The 23,516-nt window shown below is 34.6% G+C and overlaps 4 protein-coding genes and 1 long non-coding RNA gene across 6 annotated transcripts; 2 read left to right on the top strand and 3 right to left on the bottom strand.

Annotated features, from left to right (window-relative positions):
* Positions 1-2,335: 2,335 nt before the first annotated feature.
* On the bottom strand, positions 2,336-4,640 carry LOC107947382 (fructose-1,6-bisphosphatase class 1). Its single transcript, XM_016882040.2, has 3 exons — positions 3,948-4,640; positions 3,184-3,580; positions 2,336-2,956 (listed from the first exon to the last, which is right to left on the bottom strand). Exons 1-3 carry the CDS (start codon positions 4,371-4,373, stop codon positions 2,556-2,558), a joined length of 1,224 nt encoding a protein of 407 aa, XP_016737529.1. The 5' UTR covers positions 4,374-4,640; the 3' UTR covers positions 2,336-2,555.
* Positions 4,641-6,542: 1,902 nt separating this feature from the next.
* On the top strand, positions 6,543-9,058 carry LOC107947381 (uncharacterized). Of its 2 annotated transcripts, none has more exons than XR_001697096.2 (2): positions 6,543-7,294; positions 8,679-9,058. It is a non-coding gene; the product is annotated as an uncharacterized lncRNA (long non-coding RNA). The 2 variants fall into 2 exon arrangements; XR_005922207.1 differs by having other exon boundaries at positions 6,552-7,294; positions 7,513-9,058.
* A 4,551-nt stretch (positions 9,059-13,609) lies between these two features.
* On the top strand, positions 13,610-15,509 carry LOC107947380 (nicotinamidase 1). The gene is made up of 5 exons (XM_016882039.2): positions 13,610-14,112; positions 14,367-14,550; positions 14,645-14,778; positions 14,952-15,137; positions 15,242-15,509. The coding sequence occupies exons 1-5, from the start codon at positions 13,972-13,974 to the stop codon at positions 15,326-15,328; spliced, it is 732 nt and encodes a 243-aa protein (XP_016737528.1). The 5' UTR covers positions 13,610-13,971; the 3' UTR covers positions 15,329-15,509.
* Positions 15,510-15,766: 257 nt separating this feature from the next.
* On the bottom strand, positions 15,767-18,951 carry LOC107947379 (beta-ureidopropionase). The gene is made up of 6 exons (XM_041108184.1): positions 18,404-18,951; positions 17,895-18,002; positions 17,127-17,315; positions 16,827-17,054; positions 16,519-16,743; positions 15,767-16,317 (listed from the first exon to the last, which is right to left on the bottom strand). The coding sequence occupies exons 1-6, from the start codon at positions 18,536-18,538 to the stop codon at positions 15,952-15,954; spliced, it is 1,251 nt and encodes a 416-aa protein (XP_040964118.1). The 5' UTR covers positions 18,539-18,951; the 3' UTR covers positions 15,767-15,951.
* Positions 18,952-21,187: 2,236 nt separating this feature from the next.
* LOC107947378 (magnesium-dependent phosphatase 1) lies at positions 21,188-23,052 on the bottom strand. Its single transcript, XM_016882037.2, has 4 exons — positions 22,677-23,052; positions 22,082-22,253; positions 21,738-21,854; positions 21,188-21,472 (listed from the first exon to the last, which is right to left on the bottom strand). Exons 1-4 carry the CDS (start codon positions 22,784-22,786, stop codon positions 21,350-21,352), a joined length of 522 nt encoding a protein of 173 aa, XP_016737526.1. The 5' UTR covers positions 22,787-23,052; the 3' UTR covers positions 21,188-21,349.
* Positions 23,053-23,516: the final 464 nt, after the last annotated feature.

Raw genomic sequence — 23,516 nt, 5'->3', positions numbered from 1 at the left:
AACGTACAAGAACTAAAGCAACACCTCCTCGCATGCACACCCTACAACAAGGGATCTCTTTCTGGTCATCCCGCCATTTGACTATGTTAACATCATTCTCAGAACATTCAACCAATGTCACATCCTCCTCCCCTATTTTATCTTCCATAGATCCTTCCTCCCGCTGAACATTCTGGTCTAAATTCTCGTCAACCACAATAATCGTATGACATTGAGGATTCAAGGTGGAAGTAACCCTTTTAGTAGAGAACCGAATCGACTCCCCATCCATCTGGCCATTGGATACCAAGGAGCAAGTCGTAATACATTTGTCATTTCGGCTCCCAAAGATAGAGGTAGTACGAAGCTCGCATGGCCATTACTCCCCTCACTATTATGTCTAGGCTCAGAAGCCACTGCTCGCTTACCCTTTTCCTTAGCTAAAAATCAGCATTCAGTTACACTTTTGCTGCCCATGCTTTACGGTGATATCCCCACCGGTCTATCATCTCCCAATCCCTACACAAATTGCGCCAGATGCGCACATTCATCATCCACCTCCACATCCAAAAGAACACTGGACTTTAATCCGATCCTCACACCACCCCAATCTTTAATGCCTGACGTACCACGTTGCTTACTTATCCATTGTGGTCGACTCGAAGTCCTTATCCTCAATTTTCTTAGCAACATTAATCGGTTTCTCCTTCTCTATCTCCACCACCTCATCTGGAACCACCCAGTCTTTGTTCTTAGGACATACCTCCTTCATGTGGCCATAGCATCTGCAACAATAACATATATTCAACAATGACTCGTACTCAACTCAATGCAATTGATCCTCAATATGAATTTTAGATCAATACACATCGCCATCCAGACAAACTGTCCTCTGCTTTCACTCTTTGTGTTATCATCAATCTTTATGATTCACCCAACTAGTTCGCCAATCACTTTTAATAGGATCCCCTTATATAAATTACCTAATAGCCCTGAAAACTGAATCCAAGCCATCACCTCTGTCAGAAGAGCTACGGATCAAACCCCATCCGCCATGGTTGCACCGTTAAATATTTCCTAAAGATAACCCACGGCCCTCTGGCCAGCTAATCCTCATTCGCTTGAAATCGCACCAAGAAGTATTCATTATCGAAATCCATCAACCGAAAGTGCCGAGATGGCTTCCATAGGGCATAAAATTTATTGTGAAATGCACTATAACCAATTCGTCGACCTAGTAGTTTAATAATAATCGACCTACTCATACTCTCCTCTATTAACTGATGAACCCGCGACGAGAATTTGATCGACGACACATATTCATAGTCTCAGTAACCACATCCCTATCCTTGAGTGTGATATCATCATCTTCAATTACCCTCTCATTTGGTAGTCTCATTCATCCACTACTCCCCAACGGAGCATTAGTCCCCCCGCTGTCGACGCTAGCCCATCGGCGATAGAAGAGCTCTCTTCATCTCGAAACCTGACTTTCTTGGTGGCCCTAGCAATAGCAGTTGCTGCCACCCCATTCCCTAGGTCTTGCGGCCAGTTTTCCACTTTTCCTCCGTCTAAACTTCTACTATTTAAGTTCAGTTAAATTTAATATTGATTTCATTTTTTATAATTACCGAACTAATAAATTTGTTACACTGAAAATGTCATTGTGTTCGAATGTGACGTCAAATTAGTATGAAGTTTGAAAAATATTTCAAACTTGATGAGTTGAAATTAAAAATTAGCACTAAAATCGCAGCTCAGTACGGAAAGATATTATCCACAATCTTTTATAGATTTTCAATATCATCAAATCCGTCATGTATAACCGGCTTAAGCTTATTGATGATGAAAGATGTCCAGACAAATTACCAGTTAATTGCAAATCTAAAAATATGGCAGTAGAGTTGTACGTGGAGTTGGATGATGCTGAGCAGGGAAATGTGGTAGCTAAAGTTCCAAGTTCACCCAAACTACCTGTGAATATTTTCCCACTAGTGTCGAGATTTTGCAAGCTTTACACGGATATATCATCAGCATCTCTAGAGGGACGATCTTCAGTTTAATGTACCTTTGGATAACCCCTCCATTGATTTCTGGCAACATTCAATACCCTATATTCGACATTAATTGAGGAGTAGGTCATAGAATGGCAATTCATGGTAATACGCATCAAAACAACAAACCCGATCCGTATCTAGATGAGGACATGCAACCTTTGGCATTTATGTTATCGAGATTCGGTTTACGTGCGATAGTGCAGGACATCAGGTTGTGGACGTTGTGGGTTAAAAGCTTGTCAATTTTGTCTCAAATCATAGAGCCTATTGCCTTTCACAATTAACCATGACTGTTGACATTGTAATAACAGCACATTTTGCTGTCACTGAACCATGATTCCTATAGATGAGTGAAAAGGCTGGAGATTAAGCAGCCTTTGGAGATAGTTTTAGAGAACTTACATCATTTGAAGATTTTATTTTGTGATGTGATCTTCAGGCTAAAAGTATTAACAACGCGAAACAAGAGTGAACTTTAGAGAAACAGAGCAATGAATCTGTTTAAAACAACGAAAGTGATTAAACTTCATACCCAGGGTTTACTTTCTGTTGAACATCTCCATAACTTTCCAACTCATCTATATCTTCCAAACTACCCAAAAACAGAGGCAATCTTTGATGCAGTTTCACCGGTTGGATCGAAAGTATCCTACTTTTACCATCCGAACCTTTGCCTCCAGCTTGCTCTGCAAGATAACTTAGAGGGTTTGCCTCGTAAACCAGCCGCAGATGGTCCCTTGGATTCATTGCTATTCCACCGTACAACACGGTCCTATGGAAATCAGCAACCAACGAACATATATACCGAGCTGAATATTTCTTAGGGAATTTGCCTTTGCCTTGTCTTACTGTATCAATGTATTGCCTTAGACCTTCAGGCCAATCGAAATACCTTGCATCATTGACAGAATATATTTGACCTGGAATCATCAAGTAGGCCGAGCTTGAATTATTAATGGGATAAAAAAAACAATATTAATTTCATACTTTCATATGATAAAAAGTTCCCATTTAATCAAACTGTTAATGAAGACCATCAGTAAGAAAATCCAAATAGGATACCATTGAATTTGTGAAGCAAATATCAGATATCTCAATGAATTCCATGAGCATAACATTTTAACCCTCAAAATTCCAGTACATTTACCTCGAGGCGGAATTCTAATGCTTGGATGTGTGAGAATAAAGTCTCCCGTTGAATGATCTAAGGTAAATGCATGTGTTCCTGAGCCAAAGCTAGCGCATAGGATTGTGGCAGATGAATAGAGGACATAGCCAGCAGCTACAAGCTTTCTTCCGCTCTGTAGCGAATTCAGCAATGCCTTCTCTTCCGTCGGTTGATTATCTAGCTCTGTGAGCCGGTTATATACCCCAAAGATTGTTCCAGTGGGAATAGAAGCATCTATATTTCGAGAACCATCAAGGGGATCCAATACAACCACAAAGGGACCATCATCATTGATCCAAGTTGGAGCATCATCTTCTTCTGAAGCCATCACTGAAACTTTTCCTGAATTTCTAAGAGATGACAATATGATTTCATTCTGCAGGAAAAAAAAACCAAAATTTTAGCATATCAGAAAACTTTAATTCTTTTTTCCCTACTCAATTCCTTTTACTCTAGTTTAAAAAAAAATTGAAAGGGGCATTGAAAACCTAAAGTTCGACTGATTTACATCTTTAAAATTAATCTGTTTCTGTATCAACTCAACCTCTTTTCTTGCTCTAATAATTTGCAATGATGCAATCATTCATACTATTAAGAATTCATGTAAATTATAATCGCAGCCAAACTATTTAAGAGTTATATGCCCAACAATATACCAGGGCACCATGAAAATACTACTTAAAGGGAAAAAAGAGCAATATTTTCATGAAATTCAATGACGAAATTAGCATAGTTAAACATACTGCCACAATATCAAGCGGCTTTGGCTTATCCCTATCAGAAGCAGCGGCCCCGGATGTGGCACCAGTGAGAGCTGAATGTTTCCCGAGAGCAGAATTAAAGGGAGAAGCCACAAGAGCAGCAATTCTCTTGCAAGCAAACTGTATATGATAAAGCAAAACAAGTAAATCATCTCCTACATCTAGTCCTCCTTTCCCAACATAGTCCATCAGTGAAGAGAACCCATTTGCACCATCACCAGCAGCAGCAGCAGCAGTCATGCCCATCTGAGACTTAGCCAAAAACCCAGAAAAAGAAGCCATTTTTGGTGGGGGGTAAAAGCTCAACCTGTGGGTAGGACAGAAGTGGGGTTTTGGAGGGAAAGGATGGGAAGTTAGATGGAGAAGTGGAGATGGGTAGGAGATGGTGGGAGACAATAATTGTTGCATATTAGTATAAGAGGTTGTTTTAATGTGTTGGAAGAGTAAAGCGGTGAAAAGAACTGGTAATGGGAAATGGAATCATGGGATCATATCAGAACCTGAAGATTGAGGATTGAATGTTTCAAAGGAATTTAAGGTGGGATTTGGCTTGGTTTTGGGTGGATATAGCGTAGCAGTGTGAGAACGTGATTAGGAAACAGTGTAGTGATACGGAAAAACGTCTGTTATGAAGGCTCGGTTCTCTAGCTGTTTTCTTCTTTAAGGTACTATTCCATTTTTTTTTCTAAAAATATCCCAATATCATTTAAATAAAGGTAAACTATCAAAACAGTCACTTTTGTTTTTTTTAAATTACATTTTAGTCACTGAGCCGTTAATTATTGTTAACGGTGTAATGTTAAGCTGACATGACACGTTAAATCATCATTTCAAACAAAAATTTTAGATTAAAGTATACAATTGGTCTTCATATTTTTTCGTTTTAAGTTTTTTTTTTCTTTTAAGTGTTCTTTTTAGAGTGAATTGGGGCAAATTGTGCCTCAAAATAGGGCCACAGTGTGGACCACATGACCCCCTTACACGACCATGTTCCTCTTGAAACCCTAGGATATTCGATTATTACATGGCCTATGACCCTTCAGACAACCTTCCACACGGTCGTGTCTCTCTTAAAGCCTAATTTTGCATGTCCCACAGGGCCATAGCCTAGCTACACGACCGTGTAACCCCTCCACACGACTTAAGGTATTGCACACAGCCTAACCATACGGGCGTATGCCCCTGTTTTAAAATTTTGCCCAGAATTTTCGTAAATTGTTCAATTTAAACCCTGCATGATCCCCAATTTGTTTTAGTGATTTATTTCATTTAATTGAGTCCTTGGTATTATGAATAATGTTGGAATCTATGATTTAATTGGCTAAATTACTATTGTATATGCATGACTTAAGGACTATTACATGCCTACTGTGACTAAATAACTGATGAATTGTTATTGTTACTTGTACTACTATACACCGATTACATGATCAACACGCTTATTGCTATTGCTAAACTGAATACATGATAAACATGACTAATGCTACTGATGAATTAGAAACATGATGAGCATGTTTACTGTTTTACATTATACTATTGCAAGCATGACATACTGTATTGCATGGGGTGGGACGATTGTATGGTGGAAGTACTGACAGTTTAATAATTTGCAAACACTGGTGGTTTATCCATAATTTATACCAGCAGCTTTAATCTGCAACTAAGTTGTGTATTCACAAGTACTGGCAGCGTATTAACTTGCAAACACTGGTGGTATCCATAATTCATACTGGCATCTTTTATCTGCAAACTCGTTGTGTAATCACAACTGCTAGCAGTATATTAACCTGCAACACTGGTGGCTCAGCCACAAACTGGAGTGTTACGGCTGGAAGAGTTCTAGGGAACTCTTACTGAGGAGTGTAGTGGAGTATGGGTAGGATTATTCCCATTAAATTGAAATCGCATTTGTATTGACATTCTTAAAGCATGCTGAATGAATTGTTTAAATACTATTATCCTATATGAATGTTAATGTATGATAACTGTTAAATTGTATGCTTAGTTATTGTTCTGCACTAGTTCACTTGTGATAGGACTCATACTGAGCTTCATAGCTCACCCCTTTCTTTTTATTTCCATCTCTATAGATAACCCACCAAATTAGGACATGAACAAGGCATCCAGAGGGTCTTGGCTCGGTTTTATTTATTAAAATGTTTTAGATCCATTAATTGATATTTTTATTATTTAGAGACTATAATTTTGTTTTGAACTGTGGCATGGGACATAGGATTTGGAATTTTTTTTATATAGCTTGCACTACATTTAATTTGATTTAGGATATCAACTTATGAATATTAATTAGTTAGGCATGAACTCCGATTTTTATTAAAAACATAGTAAATATCACTTTTCCACTGCTAATTATAATTAGAATTTTGAGTAATAAATAAATTGGTAATTAACTAAGTTTTCTTCTAAAATAATCAAATGCTTTAAATTGACTATTTTAAAAACTCAATCATTGGACTTTAGATTCGTGTTTAATCCATATTGGGCTTACTTTTAATGTTTAATTTTAATTATATATAATATCAATATTGTATTTATTTGAGTGTATTGGCATAGCCAATACACCCCTAATCAGTGGGCCTCACTTAATCCCCTTTAATCCTTTGTTTGGTTCAAGGTATTGCTATTATGGGTCTAATCCATTACTGACCTAATCCCCAAAATCCACCGATTCCTAATCCCTTCCTTTTGTTCAGTTTAGGTGCTGCTTCAAGTTTTATACCCTGTTTACCCTCCCGATCGACGCTTCCCCTTTCTGTCTTCTGTTCCTTCCTTGTTTCTGCCGATTTGCTCCCTCTGTCCCTCTGCCCATAATACTCTCCAGCAATATACACACCGACGCACAAGGAAAGCACTGTTGGTAAGCCTTTGTTTCTTCTACCCTGAACTTTTCTCCAGAAACAAGCCATGACAGCACAATAATTAGCCATATCATTCATTCACCCAAGTTTCTTCTTCCTTCCTCTCTCTCCTTCTCCTTTTCTGGGAAGTTGAAGCTTTTGACAATGGCCGTACAATCAAGAAAATGGATGATATTAGTAGCAACCATATGGATACAAGCTTTTACAGGGACCAACTTCGATTTCTCATCATATTCTTCCACATTGAAATCAGTTCTTGGGATATCTCAACTGTAGCTTAACTATTTGTCCATTGCTTCAGATATGGGGAAAGCATTTGGCTAGTGTTCTGGGGTGTTTTTACTGTATTTCCCGTTGTGGGTTGTAATGTTCATGGCTGCTTTCTTTGGGTTTTTTGGCTATGCTCTTCAATGGCTTGTTATCAAACAAATCATTTCCCTGCCTTATTTCCTAGTTAGTTCTCCATCTTTATAGACTCTTTCATGGTATTAGTAATTTTTCCTTGTTTAGATTGCCTGGTTTCGCTTCTTCCTGGGATTTCTAATCTGTTCTATTTTTTTTACTGAATTTTGCAGTTTTTTTCCTTCCATTTTCTTTAAATTATTTATTCTATTTTCAAAATTTGCTGCTTTTGTAAGTTTATTTTTTTTTATCTTCGTTTCCATGGGTAGGTTGGTGGGGTTAGTGGAATAATTATATACTGAACCTCAATCCATACAAAATCAAACATTAGAACACAATGTAACATAGTTTACCAAATGAAATGTAAAGCTAACAAGCTTTTAATCCAATTATGCAATTAAAATTAGCATCTAACAGGGCTCTGTTTGTAAAATAATAATAATAATAATGAAATTTGGTGGCTGGTTGTTGAAGTAGTAATGAATACTTCTCTAACCATTTCAGGACCTTTTCTCACCAAACTTTTTACCATAAATCCTTCATTATTTGCCACTTTCAACTAATTTCTGATTATTATTTTTTTGTTTATAATAAAGGCTATGTTTTCTGAACTTAGGAGTGATTTCGAATGTGTCTGATATGACTTTATTCAATGTTTTCTTTTATGTTTTTCCATAACTTTGTAGGATTATATTATAAGAAAAATGAAGAGTCAGTAAGGGGAATATGGGATTTTCTGTTGAACCACTCTGCTTGTTATCAGATCAACTAATGTTTGGTATCTAAAGATTAGTTAGTCCTGATCTGATGTGGTTGAAAACCACCTATGACTTTTGTTTGGATTATTTCTTGGCAGAGAAGTAGGCAAACCTTCCATTCCAACTTACTTTTCTTGCATTGGCAGCAAGGGCTCATCTCTTGAACTCCAGGAGTCGCCCTCGACTTGATACAATTTATTCAAACATGCAATAATAGCCATTTGCTTTTCTGCATCACAAATAATATTTTCTGTGCCTTTGTATAGATAGCCATTTGGATCAGTTGCATGCTAGCTTTGCTTTTTGCTGTTTTTGTATTCTTTCTCCCTATATGACTATGTTGAGTCATTTGATTATAGTTATTGGAGATTTGAATCTCGGTCGTAAGTCACCATCTATTGAAACAACTATAAACTTGCATCTTACTGAGATCTGACTATCCCTCACCCCTTCCCTCTCTTCTGTAGCATGTAGCAACATTTATTCTAGTTTTCCTGTCCACTAAAAAACGTTGAAAGATCAAACAGATTTGTGGTATTGGTCTGATCAATTCTGCTTCTACATCAATTGCTCTTAACGTAATGCATTGCATGCATCATCTATTTACAATTGTAACATCCATGTTTTGTTATTTAAAGATGCTCTGTGTGGGAATGTGGGGGCTACTTGTTGTTCAGGAATAGGTACCAATTTGATCAAGTTACTGAGGATGCCATGGTTGATAGACTGAGCAGTTTCTCCCTTGACGATAACAACTTTGAAGCGGTGAAGCAGCTTTGTTGCAGCATTGCCAGTAAATTTGATGTTTGATCTAAAAGGTTTTAAATGCATGTTTATATATTTTGGAATTATGTTGCCAATGGAATCTTGTTTTTCTCCTATTGCCTATTGGGAACTCTGGCTTGTAATAGGGGGTTGACTTGTTTGTTTATGAGGATGACTGGATCAAATGCTATATTTGGAAGTTGTTTTGCTGATCAGGATGGCTTTTATTTTGCTGATAAATGGAGAAATCAGTTGAAGTATTTGAAGGATATAAGAAAAGAGCTTTACATTACTACTTGTTCAATATCATTAATATAGCATTTGGAAAAGCTTGCACGAAAACTAATTCGCAACCTTGATTTCAAAGTAATGTTGTATTTTATCATACTAAATTTATCTTTATTCCTTCTAAATATATGAATTATTTATATGTTGATTTATCTTATATATCATTTACTATTATTTTATTTATAATATTTTAATGGTATACTATAAATTATTAGCATTTTAATCGTATACTATAAATTCTTCATTACTATATTTATCTCTATGCTATTAATTAGTCACGAAATATTAATTATACATCATATATTATTAGGTTATAGTTACAAGAGAGTTCGTTGATTTTTGTTAGGTAAATACACATTCAAACTTTAGATTAAATTATATATTTTTATTAAATTATATTTAATTATTATTATTTTAAATTATATTTTATAGTATTATATATTATGATTTTAGTAAATTCATATAAGAATATATTTAATATTAAGAATTTTATTAAATTATATATTTTTATTAAATTTTATTTAATAATAATTATGTTAAATTATATTTTATAGTATTATATATTATGATTTTAGTATTTTAATATTAAGAATATCTAATATTAAGAATTTTATTAAATTATATATTTTTATTAAATTATATTTAATAAAAATTATGTTAAGATATGATTACATTATTTATTATTTATATTAATAATCTTATTTTAAAATTTAATAACAATAACAATAATTATCAACCTAAAAAAAATTCTGCTAAGGGTATTCTAGTCATTTTAGCTTTTTTTCTTATGCTATTACATCTCCATTTCATTCAACCAAACACAAGAATACTATTACGTCTCTATTCCATTACATTCAACCAACCAATTAATTTGCTATTACGCCTCTATTCCTATACAGCGAATCAAACGTGCCCTAAGTTTTATGTTTTAAGTATTTATTTATTTCGAATTTTAAGATATTTTTAAGTCTTTTAAGTTGTTTAGAAGTTTTTTACGTTTCCTACTTGACAAGAAATTTTAGTTCAACTAAGACCACGTCTTGTTTTGCCAATTTATGTAGTCTATATAAAGGCATTCATTCATTATAAATTAAATTTTTCTTTGAAATTAAGACAAGTACTCGAGTGGAGTTATTCTTTTGAAATATTCAATTCTTGTTTATTTTCAAAAAAAAATTTTACTTAATTTTATTCAAAATTTTGGGAAAAGTTCTTAAAACTTCAAGTTGTCAATAATTCTTTCTTAGACGGTTAATTAGAGCCAATAATTGAGTTTGTTGGAATAATTTTATCTCGAATGGTCCAATTGGACATCTTATCCATTTATCCATCTCAATCAGTTTCATCTTTCCCTAACTTAGAGGCAGATCCTTATGGTGGCCTAAGGGAGTCCCTCCAAAATTTTGGGAAATTTTGATTTCTCCCTTGAATTTTTTTAAAATTTTAATTAGGTCCCAAAATTTTTGGAAATTTTAATTTTTTCCCTTAAAGTTTTGGAAATTTTAATTAGGTCTCAAATTTTTCAAAATTCTCATTAATCTCCCAAAAAATTTAAAAATTTCAATTAAACCCCCCATTTTTAAAAAAAAATCTCATTGAACTTCTAAAATTTTTGAAAATTTTATTAAACCCCCAAAACTTAGTCTCAGGATCAACCACTGCCATAACTCATCATTTATTTCAGTTTTTGGTTATTTTATTACTTGATTTGTTTTTCTTGACTTATTTACATTCAATCTTCAGTTTTTTTTCAGATCAAGAAAGCAATTCCAAGCAATTTCTTTCAAGTTGATTTTCAAGGAAAATTCGATCAAACTTCTTCGAGTCTAGAAACAACTTGGATTCTTGAACTTTAGGAGTACTCTCCTCTATCTCTCTCTTTCCAATTTTCTAATTAGTTTTTCCCTGCACATGCAATTTGAATGTAAAACAACAGACAATCCTCATTCCACAGTTGGCCACCACTTGATTGCTATATATATTCTTCCTCATCCTTTCCCTCCACAAAAATTGAACCCTAAATCCTTTCGAATCAATCAAACTCAACATCAGCCTAAGTTTCTTCTTTTATGTTGTTTATGTTTCTAGAAAAAATAATTTTGTTACTATAGCAGTATCCTATTGTTGAAATTATGGTTAGAATAATGTTTTTAGTTTGAAGTATTTTAAAAAAAATTGGTGGCTATTCTAAAAGGCCAAAATAACTGTTGAAAAAATTGCATTTTTTGGGAACTTTGAGGCATATTCTCAATAGATAAAGGTGGAGAGTTGAATCATAAGATTATAGTTTCTTATTCTACTCCATGTGACCTTTACAACGATATATCATATGCTCAAAATGGTTGAATGATGAATGAGAAATTGATGCTCAAAGTAAGCTACTTAGGAATATTTGTTGAGGAAAAGAAAAGCTTAGATCTCACATTGGTTAAATATCAAGTGTGAGATGTGTTTATATATGGGAACCTTCTTAAAAGATGATTGAATGACTAAGCTTGAAACTTTGTCTTGTGCACAAAGGGGGTGTAGGTTTTAACTTGATGGGGTTGGGAGCACCCATATGATGTAGGTGATGCAAAAATATTTTGATCGGTTGGGCCCGTAATTAGCCTACAAATATTTTGTGTTTAGTCCAACACGAAATTTAATTTTCCCTACAAAGTATATTGATATAAAAGGATAGTTGCATTACTTATAGCTTTCTTGTTCGTAGACAAAGCCGGTTCAGAATTGTCTTTCATTCCAAGGCATAACTTGTATCCATGCGTTTCATATTCACCTGGAGTTCGCTCCCAGAAATATAGTCATCCCTACCCCCTCACATCAATCCCACGAGCCTCTTATCCATTCTTATTCGATCACGGCGATGGGCAAGGCAAAATAGAAAAACTCACATTAGGTTCAGACTTGAACTGATGACTTCCACCACATCAAGGTGGCACTCTACCGCTAAGTTATATCCCTTCCCTGCCCCCGTCAAGATATAGAACTGACTAATCTTAAGTCAAAGGATTGAGAAACTTAACAACGCCACTATTCTTGAACAACTTGGAGCCAGACTTTCCTTTCGCACTATTACAGATACGAAAATAATGGAAAAAGTTATTCAATTGTCAACTGCTCCTATCGGAAATAGGATTGACTACGGATTCGATCCATATACACATGATTTCATAAAACCGTACGATTCTCTCGATCTAAATCAAGCAGGTTTTACATGAAGAAGGTTTGTCTCACATGTTCTATTCGATACGAGTAGGAGATAATTTTAATCAATTTGATTTGATTTTAATCAAATTGATTCAATTGCTCCTTTAATGCAGATTTTGTCTACATTTCTCCAAGTACTGTAGGAGTGGCCAAATCTGTTTTAAGAAAACTGTTTTTCAACAGGCCTCAACGTTTAGTAAAAACTCTATTCTTCTTTTTGATTTTAACATTTGTTACAGTTTTGATTGTTTTTCGTATTTGACAAATTAAATATAAATCATTCTATTTATATTTTATTATATATATTTATATATATGTATTTTATTTGCTAACGTGTTTTGTCCAACTACAACTATTCTTTGGTGATAATGTTGAATGGCTATTATAAGATACCTATCCTGCCATTTAATTAATCTAGTCAAGCAAGTAATGGTATTGTGAACTCGAGCTAAATAAGGTCATTCACGCGAACCAAATATGGTGTCAATGTCTTACATTCATCTTATATAATAATCATATTTTATTTTTATATAAATTTAAATACAGTAACAATTTCATTATATAAATTTTAACATTTTTATAAAGAGAAAACTATCTCAATAATCACAATGTTTTAATTTTAGTCAAAGTTCAGTACTCACTGATATTAGTACTCGGTTAATCCATGATACCAACTTAGTCAGGGGTTTTATAAATAGTATAGATACATAAATCTAGTAAGAGAAAACATTTTATGTTAAAAGTTATCTTTTAAAAATTTAATCATGAATTATTATTGTTATAGTAGTAAAATATTTGTTTATAAATTTATTAAACATGCGTTCAACTCTTAAGTTTCTTAATTTTAGTTCTTTTATTTAAAAAATATGTAGAAGTATGAAAAAAAATCATCGAAATAATAATAGTAACCCTTTAATAAAAGAATATATTAATCATTTCCTACTGCAGGTACATATGTAGAAATGATCAAAAGAGCTGTGTGTGTTAGAGAATTAGGAGTTGCTTTCATAATGCATGTCTACTTAAGAGGTGGGTTCACTGCAAATACTAATTTGGCTCATTATTGCCGAGATAATGGTTTACTTCTTCACATCCATCATGCAATAACTAAGTTGGTACTCAGTTAATCCGTAACACCAACTCAATCATAGATTTTATTAATAGTATAAGTAATATATTAACTTTAATTAATATATAAGTTTTATATGCAAAAGACATTTAATTCAAGTTGAAGCTTAAGCTTGAATGTAGGAATCTATAAATAATTTTTTTTATCAAATTGGAAAGAATCAGCTGAGCTTAAAAAATATCTTAATTTAAAATTGTGCCCTAATAGATTTTTTCTGTTGAAATAAGACTTTTCATCCAAAGCAGCACAAAAAGTTGAAGCTTTTCCTACTATATTAAATTATTTATGCCGTATGTATCCTTCTAATAATCAAATGTAGCCAAGCATGACGGCTGAAACTAGTATAATCGATAAAAGTTGAAACTGAAGCTTGAAAATTATTTTGGATAGATCCCCACGTCTTATCCTTTGATACAACCTCTTTTGAAATACAGCAATAATTGAGATATTTTTCAAGCTCTTTTTGGAGCTTAGCATGGCTACCGTTTTCAAAATTCAATATAACTGAAGTTGCTCTACTGAAACTCCTTCACTTTGGTTTTGTAATTTCGAGGTCACCTGTTACTAAATTTCGAAAAATGGTGTCCCAAACCATTGATGTGTTGAAGAACGAGCTGCCTCTAGAGCAGGAGCTTGTGGTTTTGCCTGAAGATGTTGTCACTGGCCTTGTTCTTGTCGATATCATCAATGGCTTCTGCACTGTCGGTGCTGGAAACCTGGTAAAGTGCCTGACCTTTGAACTATTGATATATATTTTGTTACAAGTAATCGATCCCATATTCTGGGATTCGAATTCACATATGTTAGATGCTAACTTTAAAAAAACAATAGTTGAATCAACTCGATTAAGTTGTGATGTAATAAACGATTCCTTAAACTACACACGCATGTATATGTCGAAGAGGATGTATGCAGGATCTGCTTTGTGCATTGAATCAGGAAAAGTTTATAGCACTAATATTATGGGTTTTAGGCCCCAAGAGAACCCAACAGACAAATATCAGGAATGATCAGCGAATCAGTGAGGCTGGCAAGACTTTTCTGCGACAAGAAATTGCCTGTTATGGCGTTTCTTGATTCTCATCATCCTGACAAGCCCGAGGATCCTTATCCTCCTCACTGCATTCAAGGCACCGATGAATCTAATTTGGTTCCAGGTACCTACATATATATATATTTACTTCTCCCTTTTTAGCTTTATATAACGAATTTCTAAATCAAGATTCTGCAAAACAAATAAATAAAATGCAGCTTTGCAATGGATACAAAACGAAACAAACGTGACAATCAGGCGGAAAGATTGCTATGATGGGTATCTGGGTTCCATGGAAGCTGATGGTTCAAATGTTTTTGCGGATTGGGTGAAGAACAATCACATTGAAGCTGTAAGAACTCGTTTGAAGATTTTAGTAGCATATACTAGTGTCAAGAATGGTTTTACATTGCAGCCTCGAACTTGTTTTCAGTGGCAAAACAAATCAGAACCCTAGTGTGGAGCTTGTTTAATCAATTGTTGGATATGATGAGTTTATATAAACCATGATTATGATGGTTGCAGATATTGGTAGTAGGGGTGTGCACAGATATATGTGTGCTGGATTTCGTGTGTTCGACATTATCAGTGAGGAATCGAGGATTTCTGGCTCCGCTCAAGGATGTTATCGTGTATTCGCGTGCCTGCGCAACCTTTGATGTTCCTCTTCACATCGCCACAAACACAAAAGGAGCTCTGCCTCACCCTCAGGTATTTCGTTTCGTAAAATGTCCCATATTGTTACATGGAAACAAGAGATGCCCACACCATATGCATCAAGAATAACTTGAATGCTGCTGCTTTTAATGTTGCAGGAATTGATGCACCATATAGGGCTTTACATGGCAAAAGAAAGGGGAGCCAAGATTGCAAATGAAGTCTTGTTTGGTGCTTTAAAATAAGTTCATAAGCTAGTAGGAGGCCTGAAATAGCGTATCTTGAATTTAGAAGCTCGAGTTTCTTTTGGATAGAGATCAAGTATGTATGAACTGTTAAGTTGAACATTTACTCTTACATAGTGGGCCTTCAAAATTATAATGCCGTGTATTTGTTGTTAATAAGCACAATTATCTCTCTTTCTCACTTTATCTCTCTGCTTCTAAAAAGGCTTTGAAAAGTCTGTTTAAGTAGTAGATATATATATATGTATGTATATATTTTTAATTGTGGATAAGCTTAGATGATGAGACTTGGAAGATTTTATAGAAACAGAAAAAAGAGGGAAAAAGAGAGTCGGTGAGCTTGTCGACATTCATTCCACTTCATTTTATATTTTTTCACCAAACGCAGACACCAAGATTCCTTTTTCTTCATCTTAATAAAAATGGAAGCTGGTGGAGTGATGAGAAATTGCTGACTCATTGAAAACAGAAAAGGGCACAAATACTTACAAACACAAACACAGCGAACTTGTTCTTGTGGATGATTCAATATGATAAATCAATACAGTTTCTATTTTCATCTCCATTTATTAGCTTCATACATTGAGCTGCAACTAGTACCTGGAACTTAAGAAGACAGGTACTTAAAAAGACTTCTTATGTAACAAGGGATCAGAGATGACTTGGGGTTCAAAGTCTGGTTTCAGATAACTGGCAAGCGTATCTGCATATAACTCATATCTTGCAGTCATTCGGAACCCCCATTTGTCTTTCAGTTGCCTACAGAGGTTAAGATCCATATCTGAGATCATCAGTCCATCCTTATAACGGGAGAGTGATGGTGTGCAGGAAGCATCAGGTGCTGAAAAATGACTAGATCCATAGAAATGGCCAAAATCTGGATGTGGTGGCTTTCCATCCCCAGAGGTGAATGGGTTGGGGAAAATCTCAGTCCCTACACGATTGATTGACCCAACAAAGTAACTATTTGCTATTGCAGCGTTACGTGCCTGTAATATAAAGGAATAATATGTCAAACGACTTGTAGAAGACAGTTCAGTGGTAGGCAGGCATTAACTGATATAATGCTAACATCTGTATCAAAATGTCATTTGCACTTGTAATATTAGATAAATGACTCTCTTCTAAATCAGTATCACATCCAATCTTTAGATAGTTAAGTATTATATGAAATGGGGGTAAAGAATAACCTCAATGGGCCACATCGGTTCACTAAGTTCACCAACCGTGGCTGATGGGTTGAAAACGATCTCAGCACCATTCAAACCAAAAGCTAGCCAATTCAAAGGATGGTGCCTTCCGTAACATATATTAACAGCAATCTTCCCATAAGCAGTCTCAAATACAGGATGCCCGGTATTTCCTTCCATATAATACGTGCTCTCATTGAAGTCCCCAACTCTAGGAATATGGTTCTGCCAGAAGCCAGTCAATTAAGCAAAATCAATAAAAATTCCAAGAAACATAAACCCAAACCCAGATACACTACGGCATTTACCTTACGGTGCTTGCCTATTATGTTGCCATGATTTCCAATTATAACAGCAGTATTCCAGAGAGTCTCTCCATGATTTATATCCCTCTCAAGAATTGAGCTTATAATGACAATGTTATACTTGAGTGCAAATTCCTGAAGAAATTGTGTAGATTCCCCGTTAACAGGTTCTGCAAATTCACACCACCTCTTTTCTCGTGTACAGAAGGCAAATGGCATCATCCATGCTTCCTGAACTTGCATCATAGACTCATTAATTTGCTTTTCAGAATATTATGCATCGATCAATAAAATTGACCATACCTGCAAGCATAGTATGTTGACTCCTGAAGCACCAGCAGCATCAATTATTGGTCCCAATTTCTCAAAGATAGCTTTTTTCTGGTCTGAAATGGGAGCAGTGGTTGGGAGAGCAATGCAGTTCTGAATAAGACCGACCCTTACTACCCGGGGTTCTCTTAACAACTCTTTGTCAGCAGAAAATTTGAAAGCCTGGAATGATTTGAAATGGAAAAGCACATATAACTGCCTTCTACAATATACTTGTATTAATAACAAAAATCTAAGGAGATAATAGCTACAAGTATGCTCAGGTCAGGTCGGTGAGAGAATAATTTTGTAATGAGAAAAGGGATGTTTCTCAACCACTTAGATAAGAGTGGATTGAATGAAAATCAACATATTTCAAGGAGATCCTGGTAGTACTAAAATTATACATTAGAACTATTATAACCAAATGTTCAAATGTATGAACTAGAAACTGGAAAAGGGGGAAAATGGAGGAAGAAAAATATTCCATACAAATATCAGAACATATGACATAGATTAACTAACCCTGCCTAAAGATTAACATAATCTTCAGTTGCAGTCAAAATGCATGGTAGTGCCTTGTATATCTAACGTGTCCAAAACATATATTGTTCCTTCACTTTGATTGTTTTATAAGAGTATTACGATTTCAGCCAGGCCAACCTTGTGGTTATTGTTTTCCAATATTGATGAGCTAAGATGATGGATCTCTATATCAACAAATCGTTAAAATGCAGTAATGTTGGATAAATAAATAGGCACCTGAAGATCAAAATCATGTTTTGAAGAGAGGGCTTTAGCTGATTCAGGTGGAACAATAGTTTCAAGTGCTTTTCCGCAATTCAGCCCCAGAAGCAACCAGCTGACTTCCTGTTTATAAACCATAACAAAATTCCAAAAGATTGTTACTTTCATCAGCAATAAGATCAGTAGATTTTGACTTTTAATAGGCAAAACATGTTACTTGTTAATGAGATAAACTGTTTACAAATTCTAGGATCGACTGCAATGATCATTTCAGTGGCAAAAACTGACCAACATGACAATAACCAATCAATTCATAATAGAAAATTTGAACTGGGGTTTCCTTTTTCATGATTAAATTTGCTTTTACAATATATATATATAAGCAAGAAAAATAACAGGAAAGATTGGAATTTTTTGCCCAGTGCATGGCCAGATTAAGAAAAACAAAAATACCCAATTAAATCAACAAAGTGAAGGCAGATAAATTACAACCCGGAAAGCGGGAAAAAAGAAAAAGAAAAGACCTGGTAGAGTTGAGGCTTGAGATTTGCGCTCAAGAGGTGGTGAAGCGAATTATACCCACAAATTGATCCATCTTTGAAACTTTGCTTTTCTTCTGTGCTTCCATTTTCGTTCCCAATTCCATCAGTTTTCTCCATTTTCTGATTCCCTCAATTATTGCTCCGAAATCAAAACATAGAAAAAAGGTTGAACCTTCTTTTCTTTTAATGATAGTAGCTAACGTATCACTCTGACTCACTCACTGATAATCTTTTTAATTAAATATGAACAGTCAATTACTGATCGTTCGATAAGATGAAATCTAACGGTCAGAACTGTTTTTAGTCTGTGGACCGCATCTCGACGAAATAAAAAATGGATACACAGTTATCAGAAAACAAGATGGATACACAAGCATAACCGTCACGAATCTGTAGTTCCATTCGACAACCGACAAGTGCCAGTGAAAGTTAACCGCCGGCCCAAAGGTGAAATTATCCCGCCCTCGCCAACCAACCGCTAAAATCCGCAACCGGAACTACAATATCCGGTAACCTACACTGACGCGATTAATTTATTAATAAATTTACATTTTGATTATTTAATTCTAAAATGTTATGAAATTATTAGATTATTCCAAAATTTTCATGTAAGTAATTAAAGTATTCAATTTTTTTTATTTAAGTCATTCAACTATTAAGTTTTTTCTAAGTTCGGCTAGCGAACTTCAAGCACGATTTTACAATTGGCATGGTGAATTAATATACATTAACAAGTAAAAGAACATACCGTATATTCAAGTTGTTTGTATTTTAGTTTATGGATTTATGACATTCAAAGTTATTTAAAGAAAATGACTGAACTGTAGAAGAGAAGGGGAAATAGAGCTTTCGATTAGTGCAAGTGGTGCGAAAAAAAAAGTCATACATCAACAATTAACAGCTTAATAACTTAAATGAAAACTTTTGAATAGTTCAATGGCCAAAACATAAATTTACTAATAGTTTAGTGACTTTAAGTATAGTTTACCCTATGATATTTTGGCTTTGGGCTTTGCACTTATGACCAAAACATAAACCCCATGTCTCGAGACCTCAAAACATCGAAACTAAATTAAAAATGTTCTATCTCAGGTATTGAGACTTGAGACTAAAGTATCGAGACCTGAAAACATCGAAACTGAGGTTCTAAAAAAAAGGAGGCAAGTATTGAGACCTATCCTTAAGGTATTAAGATAAGGCCCTCCATTTTGACACTTTGAGTTAAGACTTGCATCTTGACTCCGTAATTGACCACGTATATCCCCAGGTCATTACTTGTGGGCCCATTTGACCTCTTTCACGTGTATTTCACTTGGACAATATGGATAATTATGATTTTTTTCAACACTTGTGTGTTTAGCTTCAATGAAGCAAGTGAGGATAGTCTGAGTTGCTCCAGCAACAAAGGGTGACATCTTGCTTTTAGACCCACCGGCCAAGTAAAGTGTCGGGTGCCATAGTAATAATAACTTCCAAAGTTTTGATTTGGCTAAGTTTGATTAGTATTTTGGGTTAGACTTGAGTTTGACCAGTAGGAATGTTGGTTTCTAAGTTTGCCATCAGGAAAATATTGCAATGAAAGTGGCCCACACTTACTGTACTAATTGTTGATATAAGAATCAAGTAAGGTGGATATGATATTGGTCTTGTCTTGAGTTTTACCAGTGAGGATATTGCTTAAAGTAAGGCGGAGAGCTGTTGTGTGTGGTAGCCTGGCTATGGTAATTGATAGAGTCGAGGGGAAGGAGGAGGGAGAAAGGAAGAAAAGAGAGAAGAGAGGAAAATGGATCATTTTCTAGGCAAGAAGTAAGGGTTTATATACCCTTCTCTATGATCTTAAGGTGCCATGTGTCATCTTCCCCTAGGTGGGCCAAAGACGAGTTGATCAATTGGTTAGCCATCATAGTTTTAGGTAAGGCTAGGGGTGTGCAAATTTTGGGTAAAACCGAATTAATTCGGTTAACCGATTGAATTCGGTTAATCGGTCAGTTAATCGAATTAATTCGGTCAGGGCCCGGTTAATAATTTTTTGGAAGTTTGGTTAACGGTTAATTCGGTTCCAAATCGGTCAGCTAACCGAATTAATCGAATTTAATAAATAATATTATAATATATAAGTATTCGGTCGGTTCGGTTAATTTTTTGGAAATATAAATTAATCGGTCGGTTAAGTCGGTTAATTTTTTATATGTTTTATACTTGTTTTAACCAAAAATAAAAAAAAATATAAATTTGGGTTAATTCAGTTAACCAACCGAATTAACCGAAAAAGTTTGGTTCGGTTAAATTTTTTTTGAAAAAATTTCGGTTCGGTTAACAGTTAAGAGTTTAAAAGGGTTGGTTAATTCGGTTAATGTTAGTTCGGGTTGGTTAACCGATTGAACACCCCTAGGTAAGGCGACGATTGAACACACTATTAATCACTTTAGATAGGACATAATAGTTGGCATTAGAAGTGTCGGTTATTGAGCGAGACCCACATATAAGACACTCTTAATTTTTATTTTATATAAAATATATAAATATTTTTAATTTTTCATGAAATAAAATGGAACATTTTATAATAAATTAATGAGAATAACGAGTATACAAATTTATTTTAATGCAAAATTTAAAAATCGATTAACTACACCGATTTTATTTTTATTTTTTTGAGCAATACAATTCGGTTCAATTATTTTTACCATTTGATTTTTTTAAACTAAAATAATAAATGGTAATGCAATTTTGTTCCAAAATCATTTCGAGCGGAACCATTATCAACGCTAACACAAGTGCTAAAGTAATTTTTATGCAGCAAATAAGAACAATCTTTCTAAGTATAAATGACTGGTTTCAAATAATCTTGAATTTTTAAACCAGCCAACACTCAGATTTGGTTGGTTCTTTCTCCCGTATGAATTTGGGTTTTTGGAGTACATTATGATCCTATTTCCGCTGGTTCTTGTCTGATGCATTTTGGTTTTCAGTGAATTGAGTTAGCCCTCGTCTCAACGCTCTCAGATTAACCCCATTATCAACATATATGCTCGTCACTCCCATCTTGGAAGCCTGCCATTATCATTACAGATTCTAGTAAATGATATAAAGAATATAATTCAAACCTCATTTCCCCAATAGCCATATCTATGTTACTCATACTCATTTGAATATGTAGTGTTTCAGAGAGAGAAAAAAGAAGAAGAGTTCAAGCAAAATAGACCATGACAGAGAAAGGGTAGAGAAGGTCCAAATACCCAATACCATAGAATACCAGCAAGTGACCAAATATAAAAAAGAAGAGGCAAGCAGAGAATATAGGAGAAACCATTCTTACAGCTTCTATGTTCGAATCCTCATCATCAAAAAAGAGCATTGAGTTGAAGGGAATCCCAGTCCTTGACTGAATTCTCCTGAAATGATCTGTCTTGTTCTTGCAGCTGAAAAAAATTTCCTGAATGATCCAAACCAGAATAATTGAAATGTGAAACAAACAGTTATCAATAAGCAGCAAAAGAGCAACTTTGCATATGGGTCAGCTTGTTATAAATAAGGTTACCCATGAATGAATTGACAAGGATAATCTTTTAGCTACATCACTCTACATTAGCCTGTAAACACTGCAGCTCAAAACACAACCTTGCTTATAAACAAGTAGAAGGGGAGTTCTAACAGTCTCACCTTTGTAACAAACATAGATTTGATGCTCAATTTGTCAAGAAACGTGTTTGCTGTATCTGCAGTCGGAGATCTTGAAGCAATAGCTAAATTAATCCTCTTGTCCTGGAGTGCATATAATATGCCTTTAGCATGGGGGTACAAAGATGGCGTTTCACGTTTGGAGAGGCGCTGACTGAAAAATTTAAGCATCAGCAGGAAAACATGCCAATCCAAACATCCACAACAACAAAAACAACATAAAATGTCATTTCTTCTCATGCCTTGTCTGGGTTGTAAAATAAAGAGCAAGGCACATAAACTAAGGACACTTACAATAGGCAGTCATATTGTTTCTACAACTAACATGAAAACCCAAGTATTTTGGTTGGTTTTAAGTATTAGTAAATGGTGATAAAATAATAAAAAAAAGCAGAATTTTGAAAATTGACTCTGTTCCATTAAAAAATAGATAAACAGTAAGCTCTGATTAAAGGGTTGCTATAATATATACTAAAACTAAGATCAAAGCACTAAAATGAATAGAATTAAGACAAAAATTTGTGGGTATTCTCATTTGAAAACAGAAATTATATAGAAGAAGAAGAAAGAAAGAAACCAGTAGAAAGGCCAGAGGGTGTAATCAAGATCGAAAACCACCAAACGAGGAAGAAGTTGGAACATCCCAATAAGCTGCAAGGCCTCTTCTTTCACCCTCTCTTCTCCCATCCTTGGAGGAGGAGTCGCCTTTGGATTTGGAGAGTCGAGAGGCGGTCGATTCAATATGGACCAATCTTTCTTGTACTTGTATTTTTTCTTATTACCGATTCGCTAACGACAGGGTCTTTTTATTCGACCTTTTCGGCCATGGGTAAAATGCTGAAGTCAAAACAATGATATTTCGAAATTCACAAATCCCAACTTTCATTCGGATTTCCAGCTCTCTTAGAATTATTTGATTGCAGTGTTAAGAATACCCAAAATGTTTTAAAATTTGAATGGGATTATCAATTAGTTGATAAGAGATTTTACCTTGTACAATTATAAATTCTGCACTTTTGTAAGTTCATTAAGCAACACATTATCTTCTTTGACTTTGATTTTTTACAGTTTAACTTCGTAATTTTAAAGAAAAGATTTTCTTGGGGGTAAGTATTTGATATTCGAGTGTACCTTTTTAATATTTACTTTTATTTCTATACTATATTTGTATACCACCAAAATGTACTCCTAAAAAAAATATAAATTCAAATTTTAAAAATATCATTATTAAAAGGGATAGCCACAAACTTCAAATTCTGACCGTAAATTAGACGTGATATTAAAAAAAAAAATCACACTTGGTTCAAGAAGAACTAGGGATGTAGCCAAAGGGGTAGGAGCCTTGGCCCCTTGCTAAATGAGAAAATCACTTTATAGTCTCTTCCTAAAATTACTTAAGATCAGCAGGTGGTGCACG

Source organism: Gossypium hirsutum, chromosome D12 (genome assembly GCF_007990345.1).
Source record: "Gossypium hirsutum isolate 1008001.06 chromosome D12, Gossypium_hirsutum_v2.1, whole genome shotgun sequence".
NCBI classification, from domain to species: domain Eukaryota; kingdom Viridiplantae; phylum Streptophyta; class Magnoliopsida; order Malvales; family Malvaceae; genus Gossypium; species Gossypium hirsutum.
Note: the sequence above shows the minus strand (reverse complement) of the source record. Positions and strands in the feature narration are given on the sequence as shown.